Below are 24,700 nucleotides of genomic sequence, written 5' to 3' on the forward strand. Positions count from 1 at the left end.
AATATTTATTTATTTATGTATTATGTATACAATATTCTGTCTGTGTGTATGCCTGCAGGCCAGAAGAGGGCACCAGACCATTACAGATGGTTGTGAGCCACCATGTGGTTGCTGGGAATTGAACTCAGGACCTTTGGAATAGCAGGCAATGCTCTTAACCTCTGAGCCATCTCTCCAGCCTGGGATGTTGTATTTTGTTGAAAGCTTTTTTAGCATCTAATGAGATAATCATGTGTTTTTTTTTTTCAGTTTTTGTGTATGGTGGATTACGTTGACAGATTTTTGTATGTTGAACCATCTCTGCATCTCTGGGATGAAGCTGACTTGACCATGGTGGATGATGGTTCTGATGTGTTTTTAGATTTGATTTGCCAGTATTTTATTGAGTGTTTTTGCATCAATGTTCATGAGTGAGATTGGTCTGTAATTCTCTTTCTTAGTAATGTCTTTATGTTGTTTGGGTATCAGAGTAATTGCAGCCTCATAAAAAGAGTTTGACAGTGTTCCTTCTGTTTCTATTGTGTGAAACAATTTGAGGAGAATTGGTATTAGTTCTTCTTTAAAAATCTTGTAGAATTCTGAGCTGAAACCTTCCGGTCCTGGGCTTTTTTTTTTTTTTTTTGGTGGGAGACTTTTGATGACTGTTTCTATTTCTTTAGCAGTTATAGGTCTATTTAATTTGCTTATCTGGTCTTGATTTAATTTTGGTAAGTGATATTTATCCAGAAAGTTGTCCATTTTCTTTAAGTTTTCCAATTTTGTGGAGTACAGGTTTTCAAAAGATAACCTGATGATCCTCCGTGTCTGTTATTATGTCCCCCCTTTCATTTCTGATTTTGTTAATTTGGATATTCTCTCTCTGCCTTTTGGTTAGTTTGGATAAAGGTTTGTCTATTTTGTTGATTTTTTTCGAAGAACCAAGTCTTTGTTTTGCATTCTTTGTATTGTTTTCTTTGTTTCTATCTTGTTGATTTCAGCTCTCAATTTGATTATTTCCTGCCATCTAGTTCTGTTAGGTGAATTTGCTTTTTTTTGCTCTAAAGTTTTCAAATGTTCTGTTAATTCAGTAGTGTGGGATTTTTCCAGCTTATTTATTTAGGCATTTAGTGCTATGAACTTTCCTCTAAACACTGCTTTCATCGTGTCTAATAAATTTGGGTTTGTTGTGTGGTCATTTTCACTGAATTTTAGAAAGCCTTTAATTTCTCCCTTTATTTCTTTCTTGACCCATTGATGATTCAGGTGAGCATTGTTTAATTTCCATCTGTTTGTGGGCTTTCTGGAATTAGTGTTCCTGTTGACGTCTAGTTTTAAAGCATGGTGATCTGATAAGATGCATGGTCACTCCATGTCCTGGAGGTTGCTCGACCCTACCGGGTTTCTGTAAATGTCCCTGGTCTGGATCCACTCCTGCAGAGGTCCTGACTCAGGCCTGCTCCCTCAGAGGTCCTAGACTCACACCCGGACCTGCAGCAGTCTCTGGTTCTTGCCCACTCCCTTGGAGGTCCCAGACTCATGCCCAGACCCTCCTAGGTCCTGACTCAGGCCTAGTTTCACAGAGATTCCAGACTTATGGCTGAACCCACAGAGGTCTCTGGCTCTGGCCCACTCCCTTAGCAGTTGCTCCCCTGCTCCTGTGGAGTTCGCTGCCTCAGCCTTGCTCTGGCCTAGGCCACTGGTCCAGACCTGCTCTCACAAATGTCCCTGGTATGGATCTGCTCCTGCCCATGGAGTTCACTGTCCCAGGCTTGCTCTGGCACTGCCTTAGGCCTGCTCCTGTGTAGTTCGCCCTAAACTTGATTTTTAAAAGTTGAAGTCTGGCATTGGGGGGTTGACTCCATGGTTGAAGACTGATTGTTCCTCTAGCAGAGGACCCTAGTCAGGGCCGCAGCACCTATGCCAGGTAATAGCCTGTAACTTCAGTTCCAGGAAGATCCAGTGCTGCCTCTGGCTTCTGCATGTGTGTGTGTGTGCGCGTGTATGTGTGTACATGCACACACACACAGAATTAAAAAGAAAAAAAAATTATTTAAGGTAGAAATCTTGTGGCTCATTGAATGCCAGTACACATGAAGATAAGTTTGGCAAGTTCTTATAGGAGTACATTACAGCTTTTGTTTTCTTGCCTTAAGAAAATATCTCTTGTGGGCTATCAGTGTTGTAGAGTTTTGCTTTGTATTAATTCTTCCAACAATTTTAAAGGATTTTAGCCTAGTTTTAGGGCCTTGGGATTTTGACTGTCTAGCTTTGTATAAAAGCTTTTTACCTCATAACTTTGCTCTGTGGTGTCTCTTTTCTGGGTTCTGATGTAGTGTTCACTTTGGCAATGATGTTATTTTTCTTTTCCATTGTTTGCCCATGAACTTTGCAAGCTCACTGTTGCATTCATTTTCCCACCTCTTAGCTGCTCGCTCTCTCTCTCTCTCTCTCTCTCTCTCTCTCTCTCTCTCTCTCTCATTGAGATCTTCATACGGAGACACGTTCCTTTAGTAGCACCAACACCATCCTTATCTGCAGGGCCTAATGCTTCCTCTGAACATGTATGTCCATGCATTGGTCATGCTTTCTTCTCTTTTGCAATTTTTTTGATTGATCCAGCTCTTGACAGTTCCTTGGCCCTTGTGTCCTGACTAGCTGTTGGCCGATGCACACTGCTGGAGAGGGGCTGTCGTTGAGTCCCTGGAGTCTGAGATATTCCTGGATCTTGGGTCTTGTCTCTGAGCCTTTTCTCATTAATCCTCCACCCTAAGACCCTGCAACCTGCTCTGTCTAGCGGTGATGTTTAAGCCACAGGGCTTCTTCCTGTGACCTAGTATTTTAAATGTTTCTATCCATTCAGACAAGCTGCTGGAGATCTGGCTTGGTGATGGTGAATCTGGCTCTGGAGCAAGAGGTGATATTTTGATTTCTGTGACTTGGGATGATGCATTCAAACTCTCCCCTCCCCTCTTCTCCCCTCTTCTCCCCTCCCTTCCCCTTCCCTTCCATTTTCATTGACTTTTTCCTCTCCTTCTCCTCCTCTCTTTCCCAGTTCCTATTCTCCTCTCTTTTCTACAGCGCTCACTATGTATCTCAGACTGACCTTGAACTCGTAATCTTCTTGTTTTCTCCAACTGCTATATTTATACATGGCAGCGACACTGAGTTTATTTAGTTTCTTTATGTACCAGTTTCTCCAGCGGGAAAATGGGGAACAGAGCTCCTGTTTCTGGCTGTTTTGAGGACTATGGCACATTGCTGCCTCATGGGAGGTCAGCACTCTAGTGGCTGATGCCAGGCCCGTTCCCTCTTCCCGGTTCTACAGGAAGGTAGTCTTTAGTGACCACGTACCTCTTCAGATGGCTCCTGAGTCATGCTTGGCTAAGCCCTTGGGATGAACTTCCCTGAGCCAGGTTATGTGGAATGGACTGAGGCCTTTGGTCGCGTTGTGACTGGGGCCATTTTGTTATGCTGAACAGACATACAGAGTGTCCTGGGCTTAGGCCTGGGACTGTTTTTCCAATTTTCAAAGATGGCTTCTATTTTTGTTGTTTTCATCTTAGCTTCAAAAGGCAAACAGGGCAGAGGAAGCCTTATTCTCAGCGGTGTCTTTAAAAGAGGTTTATATCAAAATTTTGAAAAGGAAATTAAGCTCGAATCAGGAAAGTGGTCCTGTTAGGCACGTGTCCTGTTTTATCTCGTTTTATGTTCTACACTATACGTATTGAGGGGTGGCCGTCAGTCAGCACTTCACTAGAGGGACGGAAGTACCAGCAAAGGATGCTCAGATTGGCTCGTGGACTCTGTTGACTTGAGGTGACAGAAAAATCTCCAGGTATATAAAGAAATGTACCAGACTGTGCACTGCAGGGTCCCATGGAGAGACACAGCCTTGTTAAACTTCAGCACTTGGGTGCTTTCTCCTCAGTGCTGGCTCCCTGCACACGGTGGGGGCAGGCAAGGACTGCTGCCTCTCTCTGAGATGGGTGTGAAACTGATGGCTGCCTTTTTACTTATAGCACACATTGAACGTCACCACCACGCAAGCCACTTTGGATGTGTTTCTGCCCAATGGAAAGAGCGTTAACGTGGAGGTTCTAACGTCAGATACAGCTGAAAGGGTCCTTGAGGTAAACTCTGCTTAGCTTCAGCTCCAGGGGATGCAGAAACAGGTCTTATGAGGTGGAGACTTGAATGTGATTCCTGCCTGTCGCTTTCTCTGGGGATGGTTTATCTGCAGAGGTGACACACAGAAATCATCCCCAAAGAGATACTGACTGAGAAAGCCAAGGTCTAGCCCATCCTCGGTGTGGGGAGGGCTCCTTGATTTTACCCTCTCGAGACCTCTGAGGTTCTCCTAAGGTTGTGGCTACTTCCCTGGCACTCACCAGACTGGGTTCTGGTAACGGGCAGAAGGCTGTGTCTCAGGATGCTGCAAGGATGGGAACAGGAAGGAGGGCGGTGCCTGGCAGAGTCTGGAACAGGGCATACCCAGTGTGTATTGGCAGGCGAGCCTGGCAGGGAGTAGTGGGGCGCTTCTTTTTTTGGCAGGGCAGGCGGTCTTTCTTGAAGACTTCTCCTCTCACACCCAGGAAGCTCCAGAAACTGCATTCCATAGGATCTAATGCTGGGCACCCCCAGGAGCTGCTTTTCATGGGATCTAATGCTGGGCACCCCCAGGAGCTGCATTTAATATGGTCTAATGTTGGGTACCCCCAGAAGCTGCTTTCCATGGGGTCTAATGCTGAGCACCAAGGGCTTGACCTGAGTCTGAATAATTTTGAGGATAACAAAAACATTCTCCTGGTTCAGATGTGGCTATCAGCAGCTCTGCCTTCTGGGCTGTTTCCCTCTGCCCAGCTGGGCTGCCGTCTTCCCAAGTCTTAAATGTGTAGCTAGGCGGAGGAGAGGGTGGCCTCTGGTCCCTACGAAGGGAAGGTGAATGGAGGTGGATTTCTGGGAGGCTACACTCTGGTAAATATGAAGCCAAAGGCAGCTGTTGTCAAAGAGGAGCACCCTGGACCTGGACTTGCCGGTGCCCATGGGGCCAAGGTTACATATAATGGTGTCTGAAGTTTACGCTGGACCAAAGCTGTGGTGAGTTAAACTTGACCATGGCAGGAAGCATCAAAGAGAAGCAGGCCTGGGTGCCAAAGGAGAGAGGGTACCAGCACGGGCACGTTTATATGCCACCAAACAGTGGGAAGTGCCTTCTGCTTGGTGTGCACAGCAGTGCAAGCCCCAGGGCCGGATGCTTGCGGAGAATGCCGCCATCCTCCATCCGACGACAAACACTAGAATAACCCAGGACATATGTCCAGATCCAAGTCAGGACAGCCAGTCCCAGTGGGCCCAGGGTGTCCCCTGAAGTAGCACTGGCTTGGATTCTACCCACTCTAGTTTCCTAGGTCCCCAAGATTGTCTAGAGCAAATGTGTCATTAGCTACTTCTCTAGATGTCCCTACAGAGACAGTTTCAGGGAGAAAGGTTTGTCTTGGCTCATGGTTTGGGAGGGTGCAGTCTATCACGGTGACGCTCACGATGACCGGAATGTACAGCCGTGACTTCTCACGTCCCAGTAGATCAGGAGAGAGAATCTGGGCTAAAAGTAAAACTGGCTCATAGCCTTTTGGTCCCAGGCCCACAAATGACAAGGACTCCAAGTAAGAGCTCCCATGATCCCCAAAGGCGGTACCACCAGCTTGGGTACCACGACTTCAGATGCAAGAGCCTGTGGAGGCTGTTTCAGATTCAAACTGTAACAAATATGAGTGAATTTTAGATTCCAGAACGTCTCTCTGAGTGCTTATTGGCCTGCGATGCACTTGCTGCCAGTGTGTACTGGTCTCTTCCAGTTCTGCCTCCACAGCCTGAAGCATGGCCCTTGCTGAATTCTCCCCTTTGCTTGTTCCTGGTGCAGGTGGTGGCGCAGAAACTTGGACTGTATCCGGAGCTCTTGGGGTACTTCGGCCTGTTCCTCATCCGGTGCTTCCCGGAGGGCAAGCTCTCTGGTAAGCTGGAAAGGTGCAGCAAACAGGATGGGCGGGTGTGAGCAGGGGCTTTCTTTACTCCTTATCTTAATATTAACCCTCCTAGCATACACCCAACAGAACGTGGTTAATACCTCTCTCTGCGCTTTTCTATACGTGGTTTCCATAATGAACACAGGTTAGAGAAAGCAGGAGGATACAGAGGTTGAAGAAATGGGTAACAAAAATGCCGTCGAGTCAGTGTCGCTCAGATTAGACCTGAACCAGCAGAGGGAGGAGGCTTTGCTGTAGACCAGGCCTCAGCAGACAGGGGTGAGAGTAAAGATATAGTTGGCTGCAGAGAAGGAACGGCAGAACTGGATCCAGAACCAAGACAGGAGGTCCAGATGGGCAAACAGCATGTGGACAGGCAGACAGCAGCCGAGTTAGCTGGGGTATCAGGTGACGGGTTGGTGTGGGGCATGCCATCAGTACTGAGAGACATCCATCACTTTATAGGACCCAGGTGAGGGACTTCTACTCGTCTATTAAGTTTTGGAGCTTTGTTTGGTTTTAATATACGCATGTGCCCCATGGCCTTAATTCATCCTGATAGGGCAGCCCCCTTTCTACTATGAAGAAGTCATTTCTTGGGGGCTGGAGAGATAGCTCAGTGGTTAAGAGTACTGACTGCTCTTCCGGAGGATCAGGGTTCAATTCCCAGCACCCACATGGCAGCTCACAACTGTCTGAAGATCCAGTTGCAGAGGATCTGACACCACACCAATGCACATAAAATAAAGTTAAATAAACCATTAAAATATATATAAAAAAAGAAGTCATTTCTCAGTCTGTGCTGGATGGGTGATGTAAGACAGATGGTGGTGTGTGGTCTGCCTTGACTTTGTCAGTGTCCACCCTCAAAATGAAGTAGACAGCAAAACAAACACAACAAAACACTGTAAAATGGAGTTTCTAGGAGCAAGGCGCGGGCTGAAAAAAAAAACAGTTTTATACAGTGCGGGGTAACTCGGAGTAGGGCATAGCCTGACCTCCACGCTGCCTTTCCCTCTCTAGTTGTGAAGAAGCTGGCTGACTTTGAGCTACCTTACACTAGTCTTCAGAGTTCTGAGGCGGAAGACTGGAAGATAGGACTCAGAAAATGGTGAGTACCTGTGAGAGACGCCACTGCGTGAGAATCTGTCAGTCTCACCGTACTCGAGAGGCAGGTGGGTGTGGAGCGGCCTGAAACAGAGCGGGGAGAAATTGCTGACCACGCTTTGCCGAGCGATGGGCGACTAGCTGTAGTAAGGGAAGGATGTGTTGCTAATCCAGGCAGATCAGATGTCTGGTAACTGTGATATTCCTTGAAGGCAGAGGGGGTGGCTCAGCCAGTTTGGACTGAATTTGACCCCCTTAAGCATTCGGCTCACAATCCTGAAGGCTATGTGCCAGGGCCACCCACATTTAATTCCTAGATTAGAAGGACACAAAGTCTCTGCAGAAAATGCTGTTATTTTGCTGGGAAATGCAAGTCCCAGCAAGAACAAATCAACAGGAAATCTCAGTGAAGGCAGAGTGCTTTCCCAGCCTCGTCCAACAACCTGCGACCCCAGCCTTCGTTACCGTGACTGTGTTGAATGGCTACTCACGTTGGCTCTGTTCATCCTAGTTATTCTATAATCTGGGGATACAGACTTTAAAAAGAAAAAAAAGGAGCCTTGAAATCTAGGAATAGTGATGTACTTGACCAATGAGACCTCGCTGGGTCTAGCTTGGGGCTTTGAATTCTAAAGGGTTAACCCCAGCTACTCAGAAACGTTTGAGAAATCGCTAAAACCTTTTTACTGGATATATGAGAAGGGGAAAGGACTCTGCTTCCATCTAAGGGTTTCGACTATCCCGGAGCTGCTTTCAATGCTGTGTGTCTGAGCGCGGCTGTTCCTAGGTCAGAGGATACATGCTGAGACCCAGTTCGCCACGCTTTCAGTCAAGTTATTTGAGCTCCTTAAGCCTCAGTTTACATATGTATAAAATAGGAGAACAATCCTCCCAGGACTATTGTCAGTATTAAGGCAGTCCCACATGCTCAATACATTTTGTTAATGTTTATTGTTGTCATATCGATAAGAACGATGACAGCGTACCAGCTAAAAACTCACATACAGAGGAAACAGGACAAGGACAGAGCAGGGATACAGGAACGCATCAGAGGTTAGGCAAGTACAGTGGTATAGGTTTATGGGAGAAGGGGACCCAGTTCCTAGGGTGGAGCATCGAACTCTGCATACATCCCTAGGTGTTCATCGGGGATCATGTAATCGTGCAGGTACCTGGACCCCGCCCTGGACTCCGTGCTGATGGACTGCAGAGCGGCTGGAGACCTGCTGTACATGCAGGTGAGGTTGGCGCTGGCCACTGGGGCTGGAACTGCACAAGCTCCTCCGATAGAATGGGACGGCATTCCCACAGAAATCACACGCGTTCTCCTGTGAGCTTTAAACCTTTAGATTACGTACATGAAAACACCATACAAGCAGTTGTTACCTGCTTTGTTTGGGGAACAGTGATGAGAAACCGGTGGGTGCACATCCTTGTAGACACGCTTTGACTCCACGCCTCTGTCACCCCCGCATGTTCAATCCAAGGATGTGGAACCCACAGATTCTGAGTGCGAACATGTGTGTGTGTTTGCTGCTAACCATTAGTTAAACTATCTCATTTTTATATACAATAGCCATAGTGGTTTCATCAATATACTTTTCCCCACACCTTTTTTGTTTTGTTTGTTTTAAGACAGGGTCTCACTGTATAGCTTTGTCTGGCCTGGAAGCTGCTATGTAGACCAGACTGACTCTGAATTCGCAGAGATCCTCCTGCCCCTGCCTCCTGAGTGATGGGGTTATTGTGTTTGGCTCCTTGTATTTATGAATCTTATATGTGGTTTTAGATTTGTATTGCCAAGTTACTTCTAGAAAGTTGTATGAATTTAATCTATTGCGTCATATCTATTTAATCTATTTAATCACACTGTTTCTCTCAACCCGTCAGCTCTAACTGTGCATGTTTTAGCCTTGTCAAGTCAAGAGGCAAAACACTCTGATTACTAGTGAGACTGTGTATGTATGCATTTGCCATCTGGAAACCCTCTTGGTCAACTGTCAGTATTGACCTGTGCTCCGTTTTTGGTGATTTTATGTGTGTCCTGTTGTTCTCTGTAAATATTAACCCTTTGCCTGCTTTAGTACTTACCTTTTAGCTTAGTTCCTGGTGTCTTGTGTACAGAAATTTGTACTTATGTATAACTACATATGATCTTGCTGTTATATCTTAAAAGGATGGTCTTTCCATCAAGATAAACACATTCATCTTTAATTTTCTGCTTTAAAAAAGATTCATTTCTTAAAATCATACATGTGCATGTCTGTGTATAGGTTTGTGCATGGAAGTGCAGGTGGCTGTGATGACCAGAGGCTTTGGGTCCCTGGATCTGATGTCACAGGTGGCTGTGATGACCAGAGGCTTTGGGTCCCTGGATCTGATGTCACAGGTGGCTGTGATGACCAGAGGCTTTGGGTCCCTAGATCTGATGTCACAGGTGGCTGTGATGACCAGAGGCTTTGGGTCCCTGGGTCTGATGTCACAGGTGGCTGTGATGACCAGAGGCTTTGGGTCCCTGGGTCTGATGTCACAGGTGGCTGTGATGACCAGAGGCTTTGGGTCCCTGGGTCTGATGTCACAGGTGCCTGTGAACCATCTCATACTCTAAAGACCAGCATATGTTCTTAACTGCCAAGCCATCTCCCCCACCCCTTTTCTGCCTTTAATGGTGTTTTATACCTTAATCTCTTAGGAAGTTATTTGACTGGATGGTACTGAAGTTACTTTGACTTTCTTTGCCAAGTATTCTTATTGTCCTAACTGTAGAGAAATCTTTCCTCCTTGCTAATTTAATTGGCACTAGGCCAGCTGTGGCCATGCATTCCAGGTATCCAGGCACTTTGGAGGTGGAGTTTGAGGCCAGCCTGATCTATCTATATAAAGAGTGCTCAATATTAAGACCTTATCCCAGGTCCGGAGAGATGGCCCAGGGGTTAAGAGCACTGACTGCTCTTCCAGAGGACCTGGGGTTCAATTCCCAGCACCCACATGGCAGCTCACAACTGTCTGTAACTCCAGTTCCAGGGGATACAACACCTTAATTCAGACACACGTCGGCAAAACAATACCAGTTGCACATAAAATAAAGGTAAATTTTTGAAAAGACCCCCGTCTCAAACAAAACAACAAAAAGACAATCTTTATAATCTGTCAAATCATTATGTAGATCCATTTGGGTCTAGGTTTTTAGCCCTTTATATAGGTCAATTAATTTTTACTAAGGTTGCTAATTATATAATTATCCTGTTTTTAAGGCAGTGCAGGACATTGAAATAGAATGGGTGAAACCCACACAGGTTCAGAGGGAGGAACTGAAGGCATTCCAGGAGAAAGAGAATCAAACAGAGGTGAGTGTTGCATCGTAGCAAGAGCTGTCCCTTGGAAGCAAGCTCCTGCACGCGCTAGCCGAGCTCCTGCACACACTAGCTGAGCTCCCGCACACGCTAGCATCCAGTGTTGCTATCAGTGACAAACCCATCGAGCACTGAAAACGGGAGTTCCTCTCCTGATCTTTCTGACTCTATAATCAGGAAAAGTTTCCTGTGTAAGGACTCTGAAAGCATACAGTATATCGAATCTTTGGCCCAGTTAATTAATAAAGCTCCTCCACACCATTATATAAGGGTCGAGTGTTCTCCTTTGGGGTTGAGATTATCATGCAGTTCCCTTTCACCGGAAGTCAAGCTGTTAACAGCTTTCTCTGCTATGAATCTCTTCGGCAGCAAGCACCACATGTAGACCCAGGCCTGCGTCTAATTTACACTTCCTTGTCCTACTCCTGTGCGAACTCCCGGAGATGGGACAAATACGTAAGCTAGGACCTTGTGCTCGCGCAAGGAGGCTGAACTGAGGATGAGTGAAATGACCCAAAGCAATTTGATATAAACCAGAGATGAATTAACTGGGACTCTGGCCCACTGTTCTTATAAATAAAGTTTTGTTGGCACACAGTGGCACCTTTTCATTTATGTGTGTCTAAAGTCATTTTTGTGCTGCGGTGAAAGAGGTATGGCGTTGCTATAGAGACAGTAGGCTCCCTAATGGCCTTACACATCCTAGGCTAGTGTTCACACTGGAGCACCAGCCCCAGGCTCTAGTGTGTGTTTCCTTAAAGAGCAGTGTGGGCATCTCAAATGAAAATAAGTAAACATGCCATCCATGGCTTGTGCGTAGAGTTGGCTTTTTAAGGTACTTGTGTTAGTTAAAAGATTTGTTTTTATTAGTGTGTGTGTGTGTGTGTGTGTGTGTGCTCACAGAGGCCAGAAAAGGGCATCAGATTCAGGAGTTGGTGTTAACCAGTGGTGGGCTGCCTGGTGTGGGTGCTGGGAACTGAACCCCTATCCCCTGCGTTAAGAGCAGCAAGTGTTTTAACCACTGAGCCATCTCTCTGGCTCCAGATATAATGTTCTTAAAAGAATGACGTCTTCAAGTGTATAATCCTTAAGAATTCTACCCTCTGGTTTCTGCGGGTTAGCACCTCCTGTAGAATGGCCAGGGCCAACGGGTGTCTGGAGTAGAGTTAATAGTCATCAACCGTCTCCCGACATAGCTTTACTTTTAATTAAATACATTCACTTCCTTTAATCCACAACAGCTATAAGTTTATTGACTTTTCAAAAGGTCTTCCTTCCTTCTCCCTTCTTTTTCTTCGGTGCTGGGATTGAACTCAGGCCTCATACACACTGGCAAGAGCTCTGCCTCTGAACCATCCCGGCCTTTATTTCAATTTTTTTTTTTTAAAAAAGGGACAAGAGTTGTGCCAGGAGATAGCTCAGTGAGTGAGAGAACTTGCCGCTCTTGCAGAAGACCAAGGTTTGGTCCTCACACGTGCATGCTGGTTCACAGCATCTACAGCACCCCTACCCCACCCCAGGAGATCCACTGTCCTCCTCTGACCTCCATGGACACACACAAGATGCACACACTTGCAGGCAGGCAAAACCCTTCCTATTGCGATAGAATCACATCTACTCTTTTGTTTTCTCAACTCTGCTCTTCATTCATTAGCTGAGTTTGTTGGCTCCAAGGTCTAAACAGGAGTAGGGTTAGGAGTCAGGGCGGGGGAGAAGGCAGGACTAAGAGCCTCATTTGGAAGCTCTAGAAACAGAGAGCTTTGTTGTGAATCCCCCCCCACCCCCATGTGGGTTTCACCAGCAGGGCAGCAGTATGCTCCCTCCACCCCTATCTCCTTCTCCCCCATCTCCCCCACACCCATGAGCTCTGTATCTTATTTCCTTCTCCTCCATCCCACCTTGGAGTAGTTTCTGGAGCGGTCCCAGGAGGTCCGGCATTATGGGTACATTCAGCTGGATCCCTGTACCTGCAACCACCCCGAACCCGGCTGCACGGCTGTACTTTCCATCGGCAACAACGAGATCAGCTGCTGTGTGACCCTGCCTGACGGCCAGACCCAGGACATTGCTTTCCAGATGAGCGGAGTAAAGTGCTGGCAGGTCACTTTCCTTGTGAGTATCTGGCACCTCGCTTTGTCGGCCCTTTAAAGTTTTTCTCTGTGTGCTTCGTCTTGGAGACACAGGACTGGTCCCAGGGCTTCACACCGCGTGTGCACGGATCACTGTTCAGACAGAGACTTCACAGGAGCTCCCCCTTGTGGTGATCTGCTCACAAACCCTGACCTCGGCTTCATGTTCCTCCCCTCTCACCTCAGCAGGCTTCTGTCTTCTCTGAGTTCTCTCGCTAGGGGTGGAGCGATTGTGGGGCTCACTTCATTTATTCCCTTTCTCTGCAGACAGTTATTGCCCAGTTTACTGTCCATGCAGATGCTCTGAGGCTAACATCTCTAGGACATGAATCAAGTCTCATTATCATCTTGCTTTGCCAACTCTCTTAAGGAATGCCCGCTGTCCTCGGGGTGAAGTCTGGAGTCCTTAGCTTTGTTTGTAAAGCCACGAGAGCCAAGCCCTTCGCTAGCCAGCACTAGACCCCTGTACACCCAGTTCTAGTAACCAAAGGACTTGGTGGAAGGGTGAGTGTCGACCACTCACATGTCCAGTCCCTCACAGCATCTCGAACCGATAAAGCCACCACGACAAACTTGGACAGCGCCTACTTCTGCTCACATGCCCCTCCTTCTAGGAAGTCTTCCTCCACCCTTCTAGCCTGGGCTACCCTCTGCTGCCTTCTGCACACCTTTCCAAGGCTCCCTGTGTCCTGACTGTGCTCCTTTCCTCCCACGGTCCCTGGGAGATTGACAGCCTTGGGGAAATGATGCTTTCTTCACATCAGTCTATTCCAAGGCACCTTGGTGATCCCTTCCCTCTCCAGGGAACTCTGCTGGATACAGAGGGGCCCCAGCGAACTCTCAACCAGAACCTAGAGCTGAGATTTCAGTACAGTGAAGACAGTCGGCAGCAGTGGTTCGTCGTTTACACCAAACAGGTGAGTTCTCAGGTCGGGGCGTGAAAGCCGCTTGTGCCAAAGTGCCTGGCCTGCTGGTCAGCATACACAGGCACGGGACCAAAATACTTTGCTTTTATTTTGCTTTATTTTCCTGGTCACTATGGTCATGAATTCAATGAATGTAGTTGATGTGATGGCCAGCTCTGAGTTGAGATAAATCACACAAAGAAGGCTTATTTCAGCTCTTAATTCCAGAGGCTTCAGACTGTGCTGGTTTAGCACCATCACCTGTGGCGAGGCAAAGAGAGAAACGTGTGGTGGACCAAACTGTCTCAGGCCCAGCAACAGGAAGCAAAGAGAGAGAGGGGATGGGTCCTGATGTGTCCAAGTAAAATAGAGAGACCACCCCAAAAGTAAACAAAGCATCCACAAACAAATTCCCCTATCTTAGCTATTTCAAGTTAGAGTCAAAATTCCAGTTGAAAAAATATTTTAATTAAAAAAAATAAAGGGACTGGAGAGATGGCTCAGCAGTTAAGAGCACTGGCTGCTCCTGCAAAGGACCAGGGTTCAGTTCCCAGCACCCACAGCCACCTGTGACTCCAGCCCCAGGATATCCAGCACCCTCTCTGGCCTTTGAGGTCAGCAGCATGCAGGCAAAAATGCATGCACATAAATAAGAAAATAATAACTCTTTTTTTTTTTTGGTTTCTCTGTAGCTTTGGATTTAGAGCCTGTCCTGGAACTAGCTCTTGTAGACCAGGTTGACCTCGAACTCACAGAGATCCACCTGCCTCTGTTTCCCAAGTGCTGGGATTAGAGCTGTGCCCCACCACTGCCTGGATGAAGATAATAACTCTTAAAATAGGCAAATTATTCCAGGTATTCTAATTCTAATAAAAATATCAGGTAAACTTTACATTGATGTTGTGTTCAACCTGAGCCCTGCCTAGCTCCACAGAGAATTTTGGTTTCTGGTCACCAATGTCTACCTCTAATACCGATGTGGTCGTGATGTCCGTCCTCTAAAAAACAGAAAGTATGAAACTGCAATACTAAGTGAAGGAAATGGTCCTTAGGGTGTCCTAATTAGGGTTTCTGTTGCTGTGATGAAACGCCAGGACCAGAAGCAACGTGGGAGGAAAAGGTTGACGCGCTGTGTCACACTGCAGCTTCCATGAGGAGATTTTCTCTTTTTTTTTCCTCTTAAATTTTGTTTGTGTTTGAGGGGGGTTTGCAAGGGCAGAGGGGGAATACAAAGGGATGGAAACCGAGTGGGATCGAGATGCCTGATGTGACAGACACAAAGAAAAGATAAAAGAAGTTAGAAAGTATCTCTGTAAGCCAGGCATGGTGGCACATGCGCCCAGGACAGCCTGGTCTACAGCTCCAGGCCACACAGAGAAACCCTGTCTTGAAAACAAAACAAACAAAAAGCAAAAGTTTTTATATTTTCTTCCAAATAGATGGGTTAGTACTTATGCCTGATGATGAGTCTCCCAATAATTATTATACCATTAAGTGGAAGATTTATTTATTTAGTGGAAGGAGCTTGTTGCTTATGAGACACAAACTGTTCATAGTGCCATAGAAATGTGGATTAAGAGGGGAAACAATTAGGAATGGGGTTTTGGCCTATTTATTCATCTGTCTTTAAATGTTCCTACATTCTTGCAATTTAGGAAACCTGAGTTTTCCTGCTAATTACATTTTAAGTCCATTTCTGAGAAAATTAAAGACAAAATTCTTTAAAATGTGCTGGTGAGTTTTAGCCTCCATATGCAGTGAGAGAAGGAGAATGAGGACCTCGAGCTGAGGGAGGGTTTTGTTGTTTTAAAGATTTGCTTGTTTTTATTATCTATCTATTTATTTATTTATTTTGGTTTTTTGAGACAGGGTTTCTCTGTGTAACAGCCCTAGCTGTCCTGGAACTAGCTTTTGTAGACCAGGCTGGCCTCGAACTCACAGAGATCTGCCTGCTTCTGCCTCCCGAGTGCTGGGATTAAAGGCATGCGCCACCACTGCCCGGCTGTTTTTATTACTTTTAATGTGTATGGATGTTTGTCGGCATGTGTCTGTGTGGTGTGTGCATGCAATGCCCAAGGAGACCAGAAGAGGAAGTCAGATCCCCTGGAACTGGAGTTACAGGCTGTTGTTAGCCACCATGTCGGTGATAAGATTCAGACTTGAGTCCTCAGGAAAGAGCAGCCAGTGCTCTTAACTCCTGAGCCGCCTCTCCAGCTCTGTGTTTCTGATTGTTTATTTTGTTTGTTTAAGACAGGGAGGCTCATTATGAAACCCTGGCTGGCCCAGAACTCACGAGACCAGGTTGACCTCAAACTCACAGGAATCCTCCTGCCTCTGTATCCCGAGTGCTGGGATCAAAGGCGAGCGCCACCACCGCCCGGCCTAAGAGCAGTCTCTATTTCCGGGTTTCATAGGCTTTTTTCCTGAGTAGCTGCCTGAAGAAGATGATCTCAGAGAAGATGGCGAAGCTCGCTGAGGAGAACCCAGAAATGGTACGAACTCGGATATATTCACATGTGTGCTAACGCGTGTAGACCAAATTCACCCCAGACGCCCAGAATTTGAGGGTCTTGTCCTCCAGGGAGGCAGCTCCAGCTCACAGTGGTCATCTGATTATGTTACCGGAATTGTTAGGGGAGAGCCTGGGTCCCCCAGCTCTCCCACACTGGCTTTTTAAGCCGTCAGAGTTCAGCAGTGGCGAAAAGCAGGGAAGGGAGTTCATCCCACCCTGTAGAGCGGGTCTGAAATCCAACCAGAAAACAGTAATGTTACCAGCAAACCAGTGGGTGCAAGGCCCACTGATGGCGTTTCTCCCCTAGTGACCTATATAGCTCTTCCTGATACCATGGAAGGTAGTCAGCGGGGAGGAAGTTTTGAGGTCGCTTCTAGGTTGATTTTTTCACATCCTGCAATGGGAGTGCATTGAGTCTTTAGCGATAGGGTCGCACTATCTATATACGGTGAGCATCCAGAGGCAATGGCGATCCTCTGCTGTTTTGGGTGCCTCCAGGGCCCTTCTGGCCAATCTCACAGGGAACCATATACTCCTCAGTGAGATTTTCATGTAATTATTTCCCAGATCTTCCAAGGGCAGCTTGTCCACCCATGCAGGATACATTCACTCAAATGCCCTTTCTTCTTTGAATTATACATTTTTAATTAGCTTAAAAATTGTGAGTTTTGGCCAGGTAGTGGTGGCGCACGCCTTTAATCTCAGTATTTAGGAAGCAGACGCAGGTGGATCTCCATGAGTTCGAGGCCAGCTTGGTCTGTTCTACAGAGTGAGTTCCAGCATAGCCAAGGCTACACAAAGAAATCCTGTCTCAAAAACAGAACCAAAACAAAAAGTTGTGAGTTTCATAAATTTTTTTTATGCTTTCTTCATTTTTCTTAATCCACTCAGTCTCCTCCCTGAATCCTGGCTACAGCTTTCCTCCCGGTTCTCACATCTCGTGTGTTCTGCTTTGCCCTCCGCTTTAAGAACCCCCATCTAGCGTTGAAGTCAGGAGTTTGAGGGGACCATTTAACACAGCAGGGGTGATCTTCAGCAACTTCCCCAGAAGGAATCCATAGCCCCTTGACACTTCCTGTCTACCAAGCAGGAAGCCACAGAGTGAAAGAAACTCTGAGGTCAGTTGTTTTTGTTTGTTTGTTCGTTTTTTCCTCCGAATAAACTTTATTTTTCTGGTCTGCATATTTCCACCAAAGGCCTGGTTCCTTAGGCTTGGTCTAAATGCTGTAAAACAAAATAAGAACAAACCTGTGATTCTAGACTTTTCTGATTACCTTATCATTACAATATAACCATGTTCCAAATAAGATAGGACAGGTTGGTGGGCATGTGTGTCGGTAAATTTAATGTTTTTACAGAGGATTACATTGATCCTTTTTTTTAAAAAACAGATTTATTTTCTGTGTGTGAGTGTTTTACCTACATATATGTAGGTGTATCATGTGCCTGCCTGGGCCCATGGAGGCCAAAACAGGTCATCAAATCCTAAAGAACTGGAGTTGCAGATGCTTGCTAGCCACTGTGTGGGCACTGGGAACTGAACCTCAGTCCTCTGCCAGTGCTTTTAACCACTGCACTGTCCCAGGCCCATGCAGTCATCTTTAAATTACCATAGAAAACGTTGGAGCTCTTTCCCTAACATTTCTATTTAGGTTTAATTCTCCAGAAGCAAATGGGCAGCATCTTCGCTTCAACGTTAATCATTACAGCTTGTTTCTCTAAGAAACCAAATGTACTCTGGACTTCATTTCTCTTCTGGATCCAAAAATATCTTTTTAGGGCAAACCAATCCGCTGTCTCCTGGTGACTGAACTATTCAAGCTGCACTAGAGAGCAGTCCATGAAGGAGGCGCTTTGTGAAAAGAGTCATAAAATCCACCCTCTCAGGCACAGCAGTCTCTCCTAGGCTTTGATTATCATGTGCGTATAAAAGAAGAAAGAAAAGTAATTAACTGGAGGAGGCTTTTTGAAAAGAGATTCATGCCCTCAGATGCAGGAGAATAATACGGCCACTTGATACAGGAAGTCCTCGGACAGTGAATAGCAGAGGAACCAGCTCAGTAAAATCCACACAGTCCGCACGCCTGCAGCTCACAGGGCGCTTCACGCTTCCATTCATTTCCGCGAACGACATCAGAGCAGGCATAGACTGGCTTCAACAGGTTTTGTTTCCATGAACTTTATTTTATTTATCTATGGCTTATTTATGTCTATGGATTATTCTGGTTCTTGGAAAGACATTGCCTTCAAAGACAAACCACATTTCAAGCTGAATTCTCCCCCACAAAACCTTGAGTAAAAGGAAGTCTGACATGGAGGCTGGCTGAGCCCTGTGAAATCACAGCTCAGTGCCGGGCCTCTTGAGGACCATGGACTAAAGTCATTTTGTGACTTAAAGTGGCCATAGAAATGCAAGGCACTGACATTTGCTTGTTTTCTGAGCAAACGTGCCCTGGGAAGAACACACATCCCTTACAGAACTCTGTGGACTAAGGCAGAGGTCTCTATTTAGTGAGCGGATTCTGAGTCCAAAGGTTTGATAAGGTTGAAGACTCTAAGGCAAAGGGGAAACCCTGGAGAACTTTAACCAAATGAGCCCCCACGGTTAATCTGACAGCCACCAGAAATACGGGGCTTTCCCATTTAGATGGGATGAATGGGGGAAGACATTTGGTGTCAAATCAAAACTCATTAGTCTTGTTAGTTCACACAATGATTTCAAAATTAAGGCTCGAGGTGCAAGATGGCTCCCTGAGCTCGGACCCCAAGCCCCCACGGAAAAGGCGGGGTGGGAGGAAGGAGACAGAGAGCAGAATTACAAAGATGTTTTATTTTAAAATAAAGTATATTAGGGTAAAGTTTAGCTGCATATAACAGGAAGCAAAATAAGTGTCTTCGCTAAGTTTCTGTTGCTGTTCTAGCACACTGACCAAAAGCAACGCGGGGAGGAAAGGGTTAGGTCAGCTTGCAGCTTACCACCGTGGAAGCCAAGGCATGAGTCTGGGGGGTAGGCACGAAGCAGAGAACCGCGGAGAGCACCTCGTGCTGGCTCGCTCCTCAGGACTTTGTTCAGTTTGCTTTCCTATACACTCCAGGAACACCTGTCCCGGGGCGGCACCACCCACAATGGTCTGGCCTTCCCACATCAATTATTAATCAAGAAAATGCCCCACAGGACAGTCTGATGAAGGCATTTCCTCAACTGATGCTTCCTTAGACATGTCTAGGTTTCTGTCCAGTTGACAAAAAGAAAAGGAAAAGGAAAAACCAAAAGCCAAAAAACCAAGCCCAACCAAGACAGCAAGTATCTGAACAGAATAGAAGTGTGCTTTTCTCTTGTCTAGAAGCTCAGGTAGGCCTAGTCTAGGGCGGGGCTGTGGAATCACAGTGTAAGTAGAGACTTTCCTGCTGTTCTACATCAGCGTGAACGCTGCTGTCAGCCCAGCCATTATGTCCACAGTCTCAGCCTGCAGGCCTGGGAAATATGAACGAGGACTCCTGTCCTTAAGGTGGACTCTCAGAAGTCTCCCGTAGACTTCATGCCTCTGGTTCAGCATTCAGTTACCCCAGAGGCTGTTGGAGTCTCCGGCATTTCCCTTTCTGCCCATCGTCCTAAGCAATAACAGTTTTCTTTGGGGAGACAAAGCACCCATTTAAAAGTTATGCTGACCAGAGCCTTGAAAGCAGGCACTGGCCTGTGATGTGAGGAAATCTTGGCCGCTGAGCAGAGGTGTAAGCTGTGAGGCTTCTGGCAGCCCTCCTTAAGGATGCAAGTTACTCTTCAGACCTTCAATAGCGTGGGGTGCTGGGCCCTGCTGGGAGGGGTACAGTCCCTGGTGTTTAATAGTTTGCAGGTGTGCAGGTGCCAGACAGGTGTGCATGTCACAGACAGGTGTGCAGGTCACAAGCAGGTGTACAGATGCCAGGCAATGTGCCTGCTGACTGGCAGTTGAGGGGTCATTGGCATGACTATGGAGGGGGAACCATGTCGGTTAGTGGATTATTCATGTGCCGGGTTCCCTGAGCTGAGCTGACATTTTGCTAACTCATTTAGCAGATCGAGGTTCCAGAACAAGGCAGAAGTAAGAAGCAGCCGAACCAGGTCTGTGAGTAAAATGACATCATGGATGTGTTGTCATCAGGTGCCTTCCTCCCCATCCCCCCCCACCCTACCTTTCAGCAAAGTCCTTGGCATTCAAGCTTAAGTAAGGTCGCTGGCTGCTTCTTAGAAGCCCCTGTACAGACCGAGCGAAAGCGCAACCTGGTCCAGAACCGCCTGTTTCTTCAGCTGGGCTTGCTTCAGGTTCAACGAGAGACCCTGATTCAAAAAATAAAATGGAGCCGGGCGGCGGTGGCACACGCCTTTAATCCCAGCACTCGGGAGGCAGAGGCAGGTGGATCTCTGTGAGTTCGAGACCAGCCTGGTCTACAGAGCGAGTTCCAGGACAGGCTCCAAAGCTACAGAGAAACCCTGTCTCGAAAAACCAAAAAAAAAATAAAAAAAATAAAAAAAAAATAAAATGGAAAGTGAGGAACACATCTGATGTCAACCTCGGGTCTCCACGTGCTTGAACACGTGCACACACATTCGCACACACGCACATACTCGCACACGCACGCACACACACTTGCATCGAGAGCTTAAGTACTGATAGCAAATAAGTTCTTAAAATGTTTCACATGACTTTTTTAAGGTCTGTGCTTTTGTGAGCAAGAAAATGAGACGAAGAACTGAAATTCACAAGGAGTAGGGAGGAACGGGCGGGCAGAATGTTGGTTCTGGGAGTCAGAGCTTCCTGAGCAGACCAGCAGGGGGCGCCGTCCTCCTTCCTACCCCAGTGCAGGATTAAGGTACAAAGTAATCCTTGCTTACACAGATGTAACCTTTTGTAGCTGTTGTAACTATTTTGATACTTTTTCAACCTCCTTGAGGTTTTCTTGTTCTTAGGGAAATTTCTTCCTTTCCTTTACATTTCTGATCTCTCTGTTTATTTTCTAGCCGAAAGACTATTTTAATTTTCTGAGAAAAAGCAAGACGAAGAAAGTTGAGGATGACTTTGTTTGGAGGACCCTCACGGAAGGAGGTCTCTGAAGGGAGTCTCGTCAACTGTCTTAAAACAGTGCCAGAGTTTGGGAGATGGCCTTCCCACCTCGCTTTCTTTGACATTGAGGTGCCCTGTGTCCATCACTTTAACTGTAGCGTTCTGTAACTCTCAGGATTAAACGGTGTAGAAACCAGAGCTATAGCATTGGCTGAAGTGGCAGTTGGCAGGTTCAAATCCACCAACGGAAGGTTTGTTCTATGTTCCCTCTAAGGTAGATGTGGATTCGGCTCCTTTAAGCCTTTTGTATGTTCTGATTTTGAAGGTTTAAAAAGCTTATTTTAAGCTATATTAATGCATTTATCACTAAGGTAGATTCACCATCCTCAGAAAAAATATGACTTCTCTGACCTCGTCAGCAAGTAGGAAGAGGTGGCAGAATTCTGATCCACTTCCTCACCTGCTCGTGAGTTTACTAACTGAGATGACCCTAAAGTAACAGCTGCCCTGGCCTAACTCCCCACATGGCATGGCTGTAGTCCACTCTGCTTTGTTTTGTTTTTTTTTCCAGACAGGATTTCTCTGTGTGGCCCTGGAACTCGCTCTGTAGACCAGGCTGGCCTCGAACTCACAGAGATTGTATCCACCTCTAGATTGTATTCTGGGCCTGGAAAGATGGCTCAGTGTTAAGAACACTTTCTGCTTTTGCAGAGGACCTGGGTTCAATTCCCACAGCGCTCATAGTGGCTCACAACCACCTGCAACTCCAGCTCCGGAGAAGCCGACATCTGCTTCCTCGGGCACCCCACACATGTGACATACATACATATAAATAAAAACAAACAAAACTGAATTCTACCCAATAATCATGCCAGTTTGAATATTTTTCTTTTGGAAATCAAAAAAGTCCTGCACGGACATCTAATATAAACCTCTTAGCTTTACAAATGTAAATAACTTTTCCTTATACAGTTTCTGGTATATGATAGTAATTAACATAATTGTGTATGGAATTAAGAGCAAAGTAAAGAGGGAAAGATAAATATGCAAAAATAACTAGCTACAAGTGTAATATTCTAATGTTCTTTTCTGAGTTAGCTAAATATGAAATAAATATAAAATCTAATGAACATGGAGCTTGTTGATGAAAATTGTGTATTTATTTTGAAATGTAGAGTCTATAAGAGTTCTCTAATATATATAAACCAATGCTTACAGCCATAACTTCCTGGACGTTAAAGATTTGAGTTTGTGTTCTAGGCTGTAGTGGGATCTCTGCAGAGACATTCTGCTTCACCCCTACTGGGTGGATTAGTGTGTCATGATCACCCTCAGAGTCTGATGGAAGCTTATCACCGAGGAACAGTCAGGATCCATCCAAACCTGCACAGTGTAAGGGACCATCTCAGATCCATGAAAACCTGCGCAGTGTAAGGGACCATCTCAGACCCATCCAAACATGCGCAGTGTAAGGGACCATCTCAGACCCATCCAAACATGCGCAGTGTAAGGGACCATCTCAGACCCATCCAAACATGTGCAGTGTAAGGGACCATCTCAGACCCATCCAAGCATGCGCAGTGTAAGGGACCATCTCAGACCCATTCAAACATACTCAGTGTAAGGGACCATCTCAGACCTATGAAAACCTGCACAGTGTAAGGGACCATCTCAGATCCATGAAAACCTGCGCAGTGTAAGGGACCATCTCAGACCCATCCAAACATGCGCAGTGTAAGGGACCATCTCAGACCCATCCAAACATGCGCAGTGTAAGGGACCATCTCAGACCCATCCAAACATGCGCAGTGTAAGGGACCATCTCAGACCCATTCAAACATACTCAGTGTAAGGGACCATCTCAGACCCATGAAAACCTGCACAGTGTAAGGGACCATCTCAGACCCATGAAAACCTGCGCAGTGTAAGGGACCATCTCAGACCCATGAAAACCTGCGCAGTGTAAGGGACCATCTCAGACCCATGAAAACCTGCGCAGTGTAAGGGACCATCTCAGACCCATCCAAAGCTGCGCAGTGTAAGGGACCATCTCAGACCCATCCAAGCATGCACAGTGTAAGGGACCATCTCAGACCCATCCAAACATGCGCAGTGTAAGGGACCATCTCAGACCCATTCAAACCTGTGCAGTGTAAGGGACCATCTCAGACCCATCCAAGCATGCGCAGTGTAAGGGACCATCTCAGACACTGGGACAAAGGGTTTGTGTTTGGATTAGATTGAACACATGTGACTACTGCTTTTATAGGTTAATCTGATGCCCATTTTATGTTTCAGTTTGACATATGAGAATAAGTCATCCTAGAGAAGATGTAGTGACCCTGCACCAAGGGCTCCGAGAGATCTTGGAGAAAGAACAGATAATGGGGAGGGGGACGGGTCCCCTAGCAAAAGGGAAGAAGAGTCAGCGATGGGAAAGAGAATGGTGCTTAGGAGATGGGCAAAGCTGCTCTTCTCTGGTAGAGCTTCAGGCTAAGGCTGGGCAGGTGGTTCTCATCTGTAATCCCAGCACTCGGGAGGCTGAGGCAAGAAGATCACAAGTTCAAGGCCAGCCAAGTGCCTCTCTCAAACAAAGACCGTATGGTTTTATGTTAGGGTAGTCTATAGTAAGTAAGAGGAGACAGTGCCTGCTATGCTACTCCTGCTTCCCAGCAGTGTGAGCCAAGCCTCTGTCTACAATTTCTGCCCTGTGCGCCGCGTTGGCTGCATGCAGCACCTGCCTGGAAGACAAGAAGCACCGCAAAGCATTTCGATCTCCGGCATCCAGTACCTGGGAAGTTCAGCTGATTTCAGAATCTAAAGTCTTGGTCATTGTTCGTGAATCTGCACCACAGCTATTGGAGTGGTCAGTCCTGCTGCCGGGCCCGGGGGAGCCGTCGAGAGAGCTAAGTGATCACAATTCGTGGAAAACAACAGGGTTCAAGCTGTGGTGAGAAAACATAGAAGAGAAAGATCCTACAATAGCAAATGGGAGAAAACCGAGAAAACCTCATGTGTGCGGTGCCAACCAGGCAAACAGAGAGAGCGGCTGTAGGAGACACAGTGGAGATGGCCTTTCCTTTGGGGACGACCTCGTGCCTGTCCTCGGTGAGCCAGAAGTGCCAAAGAAAAGGTGGGTGTTCTGTGGCACAAGACTAAAATGTTCTGTACGAACTTAGGAAACACCAGAGTTTGTGATCGTGGCTTTTGGTCTCCCCTTTACTCCAACCTTTACTGAGGTGCAACTGTGCTTTGCTGACAAGTTTATCTTTAATATAAGAAAATCCCTGAGATGGGATCATTTATAAAACACAGATGTGTCTTTTCCAGAGTTCTGGAAGCTGGGAAGATTGTTAAAAAGATGCTGACAGTTCACCATCCCCTGAGGGTGCTCTCTGCATCCCAGAGGGCACCTGCTCCCATCCTCACACAGATGGGGGAGTGTTATCATTTATAAAGATGTGTGAGTGACCCAAGGCCAGCTGGCAGGGCACTGGTGGGTCGCCCGAGGCCTCAGTGGGTCCCTGGTGGGTGGGAGGCCTTGGTGGGAGACTGACAGATACACCATGAAGAGAGAGTTTGGGTATAGAATTTATTTAGTGGGTTATGGAGGGGAAAGGGAAGAGAGAGGGAGGGAAGGAGAGAAGAGG

At 46.5% G+C, this 24,700-nt stretch overlaps 1 protein-coding gene across 1 annotated transcript in view; it reads left to right on the top strand.

Annotated features, from left to right (window-relative positions):
- The window catches only part of Snx31 (sorting nexin 31), a 33,499-nt gene extending 12,399 nt beyond the window's left edge, over positions 1-21,100 (top strand). The window contains exons 5-14 of the mRNA XM_075963630.1: positions 3,999-4,109; positions 5,900-5,990; positions 7,026-7,113; positions 8,278-8,347; positions 10,364-10,456; positions 12,371-12,574; positions 13,395-13,508; positions 15,911-15,988; positions 20,063-20,110; positions 21,008-21,100. Coding sequence (XP_075819745.1) covers positions 3,999-4,109; positions 5,900-5,990; positions 7,026-7,113; positions 8,278-8,347; positions 10,364-10,456; positions 12,371-12,574; positions 13,395-13,508; positions 15,911-15,988; positions 20,063-20,110; positions 21,008-21,100 — 990 coding nt within the window. The remainder of the gene's footprint in view (positions 1-3,998; positions 4,110-5,899; positions 5,991-7,025; positions 7,114-8,277; positions 8,348-10,363; positions 10,457-12,370; positions 12,575-13,394; positions 13,509-15,910; positions 15,989-20,062; positions 20,111-21,007) is intronic.
- Positions 21,101-24,700: the final 3,600 nt, after the last annotated feature.

This window comes from Microtus pennsylvanicus, chromosome 2, assembly GCF_037038515.1.
Source record: "Microtus pennsylvanicus isolate mMicPen1 chromosome 2, mMicPen1.hap1, whole genome shotgun sequence".
Taxonomy (NCBI): Eukaryota; Metazoa; Chordata; class Mammalia; order Rodentia; family Cricetidae; genus Microtus; species Microtus pennsylvanicus.